The 11133-nt window shown below is 51.9% G+C and overlaps 3 protein-coding genes across 3 annotated transcripts; 2 read left to right on the forward strand and 1 right to left on the reverse strand.

The window, feature by feature from the left end:
* Window positions 1–27: 27 nt before the first annotated feature.
* On the forward strand, window positions 28–2613 carry HMPREF1120_04488 (kinesin family member C1; the record flags this gene model as incomplete). The annotated part of the gene is made up of 1 exon (XM_009158619.1): window positions 28–2613. One exon carries the CDS (start codon window positions 28–30, stop codon window positions 2611–2613), a length of 2586 nt encoding a protein of 861 aa, XP_009156867.1.
* A 133-nt stretch (window positions 2614–2746) lies between these two features.
* HMPREF1120_04489 (tRNA-dihydrouridine synthase 3) lies at window positions 2747–10197 on the reverse strand. The gene is made up of 3 exons (XM_009158620.1): window positions 9227–10197; window positions 3324–9167; window positions 2747–3239 (listed from the first exon to the last, which is right to left on the reverse strand). The coding sequence occupies exons 2-3, from the start codon at window positions 5600–5602 to the stop codon at window positions 3152–3154; spliced, it is 2367 nt and encodes a 788-aa protein (XP_009156868.1). The 5' UTR covers window positions 5603–9167; window positions 9227–10197; the 3' UTR covers window positions 2747–3151.
* Window positions 6890–7640, forward strand: HMPREF1120_04490 (uncharacterized protein; the record flags this gene model as incomplete). Its single annotated transcript, XM_009158621.1, has 2 exons — window positions 6890–7284; window positions 7502–7640. The coding sequence occupies 2 exons, from the start codon at window positions 6890–6892 to the stop codon at window positions 7638–7640; spliced, it is 534 nt and encodes a 177-aa protein (XP_009156869.1).
* Window positions 10198–11133: the final 936 nt, after the last annotated feature.

Here is an 11133-nt window from a genome sequence, read left to right on the forward strand (position 1 = left end):
TCGAATGCTCCCGTCCATCCCACAGTCATGTCAACAACTCAATCACGAAACCCCTCCTCGTTTTCTCAATCACAGCGCAACAACTCCCACTTCTCGAAAAGTACATCCATTTCCGCCACACCATCTTCCTTCTCAGCCAGCGTTGGCAGCGGTATTCGACCTCCTAGTATCCAAGCCTCGTCGAGTCTCGCGCGGCCGAAATCTTCCCTGGCGAAAGAAAAAGCAGCAAGAGGGGCCGACGCGAGGCCTGCTACAGCTCTTGGAACCCGTGGAGGAAATCAGAATGGCCCTAATAAACGTATGGTTTCTATCTCCAATTTCCCTTTACCCTATGGCACCCGTACCCCGGTCAATGGATCTGTGTCTACACAAAACAGACTGCTTCGAAGTCTCTCCCACAATGGAAAGGTCCTTGGCCCACCCGTGCGCCCCAACGGCCCCAGTCGAGAAGTCTCTTTGACCGCCTCGATCACGACGGGTCTTGCAAATCTCTCCTTGTGTCCGGAAACGCCGAAGCAGAAAAAGCCAGAGAGCCCTTCAAGGATTCCTGTTCCGTCTCCGCGCACTCCCACAGTGGCGGAACCGCCGATATTCTCCCCCCCACCCCTCCCAAAACCACCTGCCACGTCTCCCCGTAAGAAAAAACAAGAAACTTTTCTGACAAAGGATTCAAATTTAGAAGCCTGGGATCCCGAGGAACAATATGGCAACATGGAGAGGATGTACGAGGATGTATGCAGGCATTACAAACAAGCCATGGAGGATAATGTGGAAGCGAAAGAGATCAACATTTCTTACAAGTCGACCATTGCCAATCTCGAGAGGGAACGCAAAGAACTCACGGAGTCCATGATAGCGCTCAGGTGTGAGTTGGAAACGACAAAATATCGACTCGAAGCCGCTGAGCGGGCAGCCCAAGAATTGAGACGTGACAATGAAGAAGAAATCGAAGAGCTCAAGCGTGAGCACCGGATAGACAGCGAAAACATGCGGCAGTCTCACCGGGAAGACCTGGATCGTCTCAAGGCCGACCACCGAGAGGAGATCAGAGAGTTGAAGAGAAGGCTGGAAGACGAATTGGAAGCCGAAAGAAGTCAACGATTACAAGCTCTAGCCCAGGTTTCCACCCAAGGTGCACTTGAAAAACAACGACACGAAATGGATCTGCAGTCGAAAGAACAGGAGGTCCGAACTATCAACATGGAAATTGGAAGACTCAAAGCAGACCTCGAACGAGAGAAAATGCTGAACAATGACCTCCGCCAGAACCTAGCCACAGCCGGGACGAATGCGGTTTCGATGGAGAGCGCGCGGCAGGCTCTACAAGCCAAGATCGAATTTCTTGAGTCCGACAACAAATCACAGTCGGAAGCATATGCCGCTATGGAGAGGCGAATGAATGAAGCTCTTGAGAAAGCGGCCGAATGCGAAGACAAACTTAGGAAGGAAGAAATGCTTCGACGCAAATTACACAACCAGGTGCAAGAGTTGAAAGGCAACATTCGAGTTTTCTGTCGTGTCCGGCCGACGATCGACGCGGACCAGGCCGAAGAAACAGCCAAAATCACATTCCCAGAGACGGACGAAGAATTAAAGGACATTGAAGTCAAAGGACCCGACGAGACCAACAGTCTAGGAAAGGTGACTACAAAGACACACGCGTTCTCGTTCGACCGAGTATTCAATCCATCGAACAACAATGCAGAAATATTCGAGGAGATCAGCCAGCTGATTCAATCCGCGCTGGACGGCTACAATGTGTGCATTTTTGCGTATGGCCAGACCGGATCAGGCAAGACCTTCACCATGTCATCGGACGATGGGATGATCCCACGAGCACTGAGACAGATTTACAGTACGAGCAAGGAGCTCGAAAGCAGAGGGTGGAAGTACACCATGGAAGGCAGTTTTGTCGAGGTATACAATGAGGAGTTGCGGGACTTGTTGGGCAAGGAAGGCGAGACCAACAAGAAACACGAGATCCGACATGACATGGCAACTTGCGAAACGACCATCACGGACGTTACCACGGTTTGTCTGGACAGCCAGGAACAAGTGGAGGGGATCCTCGCGCAAGCCATGGCTCGACGATCCGTGGCCGCCACAAAAGCCAACGAACGCAGCAGTCGAAGTCATTCTGTGTTTATTCTCAAGCTGTCGGGTTACAATTCCATCACGGGCAAAAAGAGCAAAGGTACTTTGAACTTGGTGGATCTAGCTGGGTCGGAACGGCTTTCTCATTCAAAAGTCGAGGGCGCCCGGCTCAAGGAGACTCAGAACATCAATAAGTCCCTGTCATGTCTGGGTGATGTGATTGGAGCTCTAGGTCAACAGCAAGCAGTGACAGCAGGCGCCGCAGGTGGTGGTGTGGGTTCATCAAGAGACAGCAGCAGCAGCAGCGGAGGTGGAAGTTCGTTTGCAGGAACTCATATCCCGTACCGCAACAGCAAACTTACTTACCTGCTACAATTCAGCCTCGGGGGAAACAGCAAGACGCTCATGTTTGTCATGGTCGCGCCGGAGAAGAAGTGTCTCGCCGAAACGATTACGAGTCTGAAATTCGCTGATAAGGTGAGTAGGACGAGGATCGGGGTTGCGAAGAGAATCAAGTAGTGTGGCTACTACTGGAAGTCTGCTCTGCTCTTTTGGATTTGATTGGATCCAGCGAGGAAAGGAATGGAAATGTCACAACTGGCTACAGTACCTACTTACTAGGTAGCAAGTTTGGGTACCTTGGTTAGTTGGTGTAAAGTGTTTGTGTGGTACGGTACTAGTATATGGGGATTCATTCAAGGGTTCTGGAGTTGAGATTGGGGACTGGATGACTTTAATGACTTGAATTGGACGGAGTCGCTTCGAATTGATTTCATGTCTTACAAATCTTTGACCCTTGACTCTGCTACTCTTGGCTGCTTAGATTCTCATCTTTGCAATTTCGATGTATTGCTATTGCTTTGATTCTCGCGTCCAGGGAGATTCTAGTGGGTTTTATCACTTGGCTGTGTCGCTCGAGGTTACCAGCCCAATGGAGACTCCTTATCTTTGCATTTTCGACGTGCAGGTGTTGCTCGAATGTGTAACCCCAATGGGACTCTGGTGTATCATCACTGAAGTGGGCCATTTTCATTCTCCTCATCCTCCCTGTTAGCGACTACCCTTCGGCCTGGGTATCGTAGCTGTTCGACTTGTGCTTGGGTTCGAAGCGGAAATTCGGATGTGCGGGACCCAGAAACATTTCACTAGTCAAAATGTCAGTATGCAAGTCAAGCTGATCAGGACTCCAAAACAAAGTCCGACCTCAGTGTTCTTTAGTGCTTGCTTACCTGATCTTAATCCAATCCTTGTAATTGTCACTGGCCATTAACGTTTCCAGCTCATCTCGTCCCTTGTACCGCGGCGGGCGGTCCTGGATATTAGGAGGCAAATACTCCAACAAGCCGACAGGGACATAACGACAAGCGAAACTGAGCCATTCCAACAAGAACCGACGGGTAGTGCCGACACCCATTTCATCACTGCCCCATGCCTCCAAACCATACCTGCAGAACTGCTCGACGAGCCTCAGACGCTCTGACGATGATTTGTCCAAGTACTGGCCGGCTTTGATCTCCTCAAACAGCCAGGGTTTGATGAGGGCACCACGAGCGGCCATGACACCGTCAACTCCCGCATGTTCAAGATGGTCGTAATAATGTTCGTGCGAGTAGACGTCTCCATTACCGACGAACCAGACTTTACCTGTTTTCGAGCCCTTGTGACCATTGGGCAGATCTCGCTCGTCGGGTTCGTGAATCGTGTCTGTTATTGTGTCTGCTTTCTGTTGTAAGTTCTTGATCAACGCTGCTGTCTGCGAAATATATTCCCAGTCGGCGCGGCGGGTGTACCGCTGTTGTCGGGAGCGGCCGTGCAGAGTGATTGCAGCCACGCCACAAGGGTCGCTGTTTTCGATCGGTTGATTGTTGTCGTCACGACGGTTGCCTAGCACGAGTCTCTCGACTAGTTTGTGTGCTGTCGGCTGTTTGTCCTTTGTGCCCATGCGGATCTTGACCGTCACGGGCGTCTCGCCGGATACCAGGTTCATGCCTCGAAGCATCTTTTCCAATTTGCTCGGCGCGTCCATTAGGGCTGAGCCTGCGCCTTCGCGGTACACGAGGTCGATGGGACATCCGACGTTCAGATCGACGACTCTCAATCCCTTTGGCAACAAAGTTGTGAGCACTTCGGTGGCTTTGATGGCCACCCAGGGCTTGTTGGCGGCGATTTGCGCTCCGAACCGTAGGTCTTGACTTTGATCGTACCCGTAGTCGTAGACGATGTTGTTACTGCTGTTCTGCCCGGCACTCCGCATGTTGAAAGTGGGAGGCTGCACTTCCGACTCATGCGCTTTCATCAGCGCCCACTCTGGTTTATGGCCTTGCAATAATGGCAGCGACATGGCCATCTCGGAATAGGTAAATTGTGCCCCGAGAGATGTGCACAATCGACGGAATGGGAGGTTGCCTTGTGTCGTTAGGGGTGCCAGAATAGGTGTTTCAGGTCCAAAGTACAGCCTCCGCTTTTCTGACGGCCGCAGAGGAGGATCCTGAAAAGCAGCGCGGGAATCGCTGAGGTTGGTTTCTGTTCCTTGCTCTGTACTCCCGCCTGCTGGTTCTGGTGATGATGAATTGCGCAACCCAGTCCCGCTCCCGCTCTGATTGTTGTCGCCGTTCTGCCGCCGACGTCCGCCTTGTTCAGACGGCTTTTTGGTCTGTTTGTCTATCCAGGGAAGCACGACGTCCGATTTAGGTGTTGGCATCTTCCGCTTCATCAAGTCGGTCCGTTGCTGGGCCGTGAGGACATTGGCGACGCCCGCCTCTTCACCTTCGCCAGAGGTCTGGCTATGCTTGGCAATCCGCTCGGGATCTTCCACTAGAACAAGTTCACGACGCCCATCTTCATGCTCGATTTCCTTGGAATGAGATCCCACAAATCGACATTTCCACCCTGCAGAGCACCGGCCTTTGACTTCCCAGACGGGACAGAGCCCATTGTTGAACGTCGTCAGATCACTCCGCTTATGTTGAGCCAGGTATGTGCGTAAATCGTGGTCGAAGCGACAGTTATCCCCGTAGGGACAAGGCTCTGGCGAGAACTCAGGTGCATGCACCCGAGTCGAGCACAAGCCGACTTCATCTCGAGAACTGCCGTAGTCGCGAGCCTTGTTCTGCCCTCGCCCCTTTTCCTGCCGTTTACTCCGTTTCGAGTTGTTGCTGGTTGGTTGTCGGTTGTTGTGGTGAAACGCTTCCGCTGCATCGTCGTCAGCCTCGTCCCGCGCTGCTCGGGGTTCGACGAGGTTGCTCCCATTGTTGTCTGAGGTGTCCACCACCAAAAACTCGGCCTTGATTGGTGCCGTCCCTTTGCGTCGCTTGTCGTCTCTACCATCCACTGCAGTCTCGGGCCCGCTCAATTCATGCGCTTTGCGTTTTGTCGCTGTACCGTCTGTCGACGGGGTCGCAACTCCATTTTCAACTCCATTTGCAACTCCATTTGCAACTCCATTTGCAACTCCATTCGTATGTTGTGTAGCCTGAGCCTGAGCCTGCTCGGCAGAGTTTTCGGCCATTGGTGGCGGCGAGACAAGTCCGGGATGGTATTAAAGCAGCCTGAACGGGGAACCAGGGCTCTACTTCGTGTGTCAGTCTCTAATGCCGTGTTCCGGTCTTTGCACTTTGTTAGCGACAAACTTGAAACTAAGGTATCGTCGATTCGCTGTCACGGGCCCGTGGTCTATGGCCTCTTCACAGTTGCCGGTGTGGGAATGGATCGTTTGCCAAGCGTTATATTCGGGAATCCTGCTGCACCAAATTTAGACCTGCTAAAGTATCAGGCTAGTATCAATCAGATTAGTAGCCCAAGTTCAAGCACACAAAGCACACGGCTAGTACATAACCGGTATTATGTTTACTCCTCTATTGGCATTATTAACGATCCCCGTGGATGCCAACTTGAAAGGATCCGTACACTGCCACCTCCCACTACGACTACCTCGACAGGTATACCTAGGTATGTACCTAGATGTACGATGTACTGTACCAAAAGGTGATCCCGTATCCATCTAGGTATATATGCCACAGGAGGTGGCTCTCACATCATCTGAGACAGACTAGTGTAGTAGTGTGTCAGGGCGCACGCGTCGTCACTCGGTGCTACGAGAGACACCGACGTTGGTCTGCCATTAACCTGCACGTCTATACTCCCAGGCAACACTTTCAGACAAAGACCGCTCCGGGGCAGGTACGGAGCTGGGGATGTGAATGAAAGCCCCGAATCCTTGGGTCCTTCCATGGTGATTACTGATCCGGACATAGTGATAAGACAGTATTGGATCGCCATCTCGTACCTCACATTGATTCTCGAGGGCTGTGCCATCCAAGTTCACGTATCCTCGCGTCCATATAACCCGCCGCTTCCCAGCAGGGGCGGGCCAACAACTGAATGACCAAAGGGGCTAGCTAACAGCAAGTAGCGTGATCCTTCGTCCCGGAAAGGGCATGAGGATGTTCCTTTGATTCGTCCTCGAAGCTTCTGGGATTCCGGAAATAGTTGTAAGGGGTTGGATATCTGGGCCAGACAGCAATTAATCCCATCATTATTGCACAGCATTGCCCTACAATGCTCATGAGACAACAGGACAGGCAGCAGCGTTTCCAACTGTTGCTCTGCTGTTAGTGTCCCACCACAGAATCCTTCCAACTGATAGACGAAGGTCCTTCACCCCAAGTATATATCGGTATTGGCCTCACAGGGGTTGAATCTTCTACTTTCTCGTATCTATCCCATATTCGAGAACCCATTTAGGAGACTTCTCATATCGTGTTTCTAGGCAGTCGTAGCACCGCTTCACAGCAAGATGGAATCGTTCAGCCTGCAATACGACATGTCAGAATTGGCACTCCCAATCCGGCTGGGTCTCGTCGTCAACGACATTGTCGCCATGAGCCTCAGTTTCGCAACTGAGAGAACCTTATTCCTTGTTCTCGGGGGAATCCTTGCAACCTCCCTTCTCTTCAACGGAATACTCACGGTCGCCGGGTTATGGCAGAAACGATCCAGATCCAGGTTGAGATTGGCCGACGAGCCCCATTGCCCGTCTCTGATTGTCCTGACCATCGAGGTCTTGGGCGTCATCGCGTTCTTGGTTCTCTTCGTCATGGGCACGGTTGATGCAACCAACGACTATTACTATTACTATGGCCAGGAGCTGACAATGAAGAATTACGCCTGTATTGGATCGATCGTTGCATGGTGAGTAATGACTCGGTCCATCATTCTGACTTTGTGGCAGCCCATGTCCGTGATATCGCTTCTCCCTCGTGCCGATCAAGTCATCCTGTGTGCTAATAACTCATGTTTTCAAAAGTGTCTTGCATGGTTGTATGGCCATGACAAACTTTCGTCAATACAGCCGATACCGGCAAATTATGGGCCCACGCTGCCCTCATTGTCACCGAGGGCTGCACAGTAGCTTAGAGGATGTCATGTTCTCTCTGCCGCCATCGCCGCCTGAACAAGAAAGAGATGCAGCAGGACAACGGGCCATCTTGTCTCCGAATGCTGACGGCGAAGGGGAAAATGATCGCCTGGTTGCCACCAAAGAGTGAGCAGGGCAAACCCCTGGCATGGAAATCAGGACATCGTTGTGGCCGATGCGAAGTCTGCAGTGCTGTCCCGTGACCACAGTCCTGGAACCACACAGGGGAATGGGTCCATCCAGGCCTAAGATTCATGTTGCCGGTGAGAACAGGGTGTTGTTGGAACATGATTGCAGACGGAAAGAATGATGGATGTTTTCAAGATGGACATATGACAAATTAGCCATTCTTTGGATTGAGGAGCCATCATATGGTTTTCATTCCTTTTTTTTTGCGGAAGCAGGACATTATGCAAAGGCCGGTGGAAGATCGTGCCATGATTTTTCATATTTCTTCTTTGCTGAACCGGGACACTGGAAAGATCGCTGAGAGATTATGCCAACGTAGTAGATAGTCATCAAGAGCAGATTGTGTAACTATACCTTGTATGATCGAATGCAGATGTTGCCAACGAAACTATTCACAATTGCCGACGAGTCGACGTCGCCTCTGCCCAAAATGAAAGTCCAGGGGATTCAAAAGCGATCACCAACCAGTCATGGCTTCTCAATAATAATCACTTGCTTCTGTTGAGCCACTTCGCGAGGATTATTTTTGTAAGCGTCGTAATTGGCGGTTGGCAAGGCGACCACAACGGGCCACAGCCTGCTCTGCATGGACTCGCCACAGGGAGCCTTCGGTGTTTGCGGGATGCGGGATATTGCCTGCTTTATTATTACACACCCATACTCACCACATGGAGCACCGGCAAGGTCAAACAAGGGTTCGGGCGACAGCCTTCAGGCGGAGTGGCGGGGCCCGGAATAAATTCGACTGAGACTCTAAGCTGAGCGGGAAGACCGAAGGCCGCGCGCCACCACCACCACCACCACCACTGGCAGCGACAAACAAACAAAGTGAAAGTGGGCATGCGTGGCGGTGCCCAGTGCTGCCACTGACTTCTTTCTAGAACAACTCTAGAAAATTGGCGCAAGACCACCTGCCTAATACACTGTACAATGTAAAATGGGAGGCAAATAGTTCGGTATACTTGTGGTAAGGGTTGCGCGCAGGCTCCATAGAAAAACGGAGACGAGTGTTTTTAGGGAGAACCTGTCCGATGCGGTGCGGTGGGCTGTGGTAGTAGTGGGCAGTGGCATGGTCCGGAACCACCCCCATTGACAATTATTAGCAGTGTTATGAACGCCTCGGCCGTAGTATACTAGTAGTTGGGATCCATTCAAGAGAAATAATGGATCAAATCGGCACCTAAACATTGCAAATCAATAACAACAAATGGATGGTTCAGGGGGCCTCCTAAAGCCTTCGCTTCTCGCTTGGTGCTGGGCAAGATAGACGACGGCGCCTCCTTCAAGCCGTGTCTTCCCAACAATCTGGTTCTTCCGAGTGTGGCACGCGGCAACCACATGATTTCACTGCGCTACCGCCAGTAGTGGTTGTAGGCGGTAGGAGGTAATAGTTTGTCGACATCCCCTGTGGCAGGATGGTGGGAAAGGTGGCCTTCAGTAGGATCCACTCGACTATACTGTGCTTGAGCTACAGTGCAACCTCAGCCTCGAGAAGAGCTTGTGTCGATGTCTGATAATATGACATACACACGTCTCCAACAACCCTTGCGGTGTGCATGTGAAACAGACGCGGTTGTCGGTCGTCAGCTCGGTCGGGCGTCGGCCACTCATGAAGGAATTGAAAGTGTAAGGTTAATGAGACAGGATGGACCGGTGATGGGGAGACAAAATGCCTACACCACTGATACCCATGATGCCCCAATCGTTCAAGGCAAGATTGGGCAGGATTGCTCTGCTGCGAGAAAGATGAAATACACAGTAATGTATAATGTACCACTGTATACACCGCTACACTGCATGCGGCCTCTGAAGGCAGCAGCAGGATCTCCAGAAGGAGGAGGTCGACCTTGGGGGGCTCACCATGAGTAGCCATGTAGAGCTGAGGTTGCTGAGGGTGATCTGATCTACACCGCTTTCATCATGCCTGCATCATTGAGATCGTCTAGCGATGGTCGACTCCTGTTGATCTTCGGACCATCTCGGACACTCCTGGTCTATGAGATCTGACAAAAACACCGGCAGCCTTGTTGGGCGAGGCAACCAGAATGTAGAGTGAAGTCATACCTGGTTTGCCTCACAACTCCAACAGTCAAACTGCGTTCACAGTTGTCGTTGTTGCCACACACTCACCGGGATCCAACAGGAAGACCCTTTAGGGACCTGCTTCTACGGCCAACCAGCGCGGCCTTGCGAGACAGCCAGGGTATTCGTCGATAGGGAAATCGGCCCCGTCTCGGGCTACCCAAAGCGTCGAAGCCAGGGCCCAAACCTCAGCTTGCAACGTCAATTCGACCGAAAACAAGAGACACCGACCGACAGGAGACACTGCAGCCGCCGGCACGCTGTCACATGTTTGCCGTCCCTGATCAACTGGCACGCAGACAACGTGGCTTGCACACTGTGAGCCTACCTAGGTAAACAATAATGTAACATGCCACACCCTCTTCGCTGCGGAAGAGGAAAGGATGCCGGCCGCCGTGACCCAGCCGACCGGTAATGCTCTTTGCCCCTCGATCTAGCCTTGGAGTATCCGAAAGGTTAGCAGACCAGCAAATTGGCTCTCCAGCCATGGCAATGATGGGTTCCATCAAAAATAATACTTGCGTTGTTTTCGACAGGCCTTTTAGTCATAGTTTGCCCACCACTGCAATTCCATGTTCCGATCGAGTGTGCCCCCATCCTCTTGCACGGCTCTCGGCATCCACCGGGCAAATGGGCCTCCAGAACCCTGTGAGTGGATGTCATTGGACGTCCGAGCAACAGCTAGCGTGGGTCTGACCTCTCTTCAATAATCGCTGTGGCCGGCGGCGACTATCACAGCAATATAGCAAATGATGCGTGGTTCGACCGTCGGCCAAAGCGATTTGCAGGTGATGTCACCCCAGATTCATTCGCTTATCTGGAGAGAGCCTCTGTGCAGCACACACCACCACAAGTGCAGCCAAATCGATGATCATTGAATACCTACAACCTAGTACTGACTCCAGTTAGGCTGAGGCACCGCGATAGACTCGAGCTGCCAGAGATGATCACTGGAGTTTCAGGTGCTGGGAATGGCTCGGCAGTCGACGCGGACTTGATGTCCGGTGAAGATTTGACACAAGCCTAATCCTAGAAGGGTCAAAAAGTGAGCAGTTCAGCCCGAATAAAGTTCACCACCATGCTTGGTCAGGCTGCCATCGCTCTAGCTGCATTGTGATCAGCCAAGCCTGAGGCCTAGTAAGCGGCCATCGCATCCCCCATCCGGCTGAGCAATGCTGTTCTGCTGCTCTTCTATCGGCATCTCATAATTGCATCACGATGGCTCGGTTCGCGGGCACATCTTCAAGTTCGCGGCCTCTACTCCCGTACCTTGAGCATCTCATGTCAGTAGCTGTGCAGAAAGCGGTGGCAAACGATGCGTGTCATATTTGCTTGGCCCACGAGTGCCTCGC

This window comes from Exophiala dermatitidis, assembly GCF_000230625.1.
Source record: "Exophiala dermatitidis NIH/UT8656 unplaced genomic scaffold supercont1.4, whole genome shotgun sequence".
NCBI lineage: Eukaryota > Fungi > Ascomycota > Eurotiomycetes > Chaetothyriales > Herpotrichiellaceae > Exophiala > Exophiala dermatitidis.

Excerpts from the sequence above, each read along its gene's own strand:
- HMPREF1120_04489 (XM_009158620.1), bottom strand. The coding sequence starts at position 5,602 with ATGGCCGAAAACTCTGCCGAGCAGGCTCAGGCTCAGGCTACACAACAT. Across the intron at positions 3,240-3,323 it reads AAGGATTGGATTAAGATCAG|TGAAATGTTTCTGGGTCCCG; the intron begins GTAAGCAAGCAC and ends CATTTTGACTAG.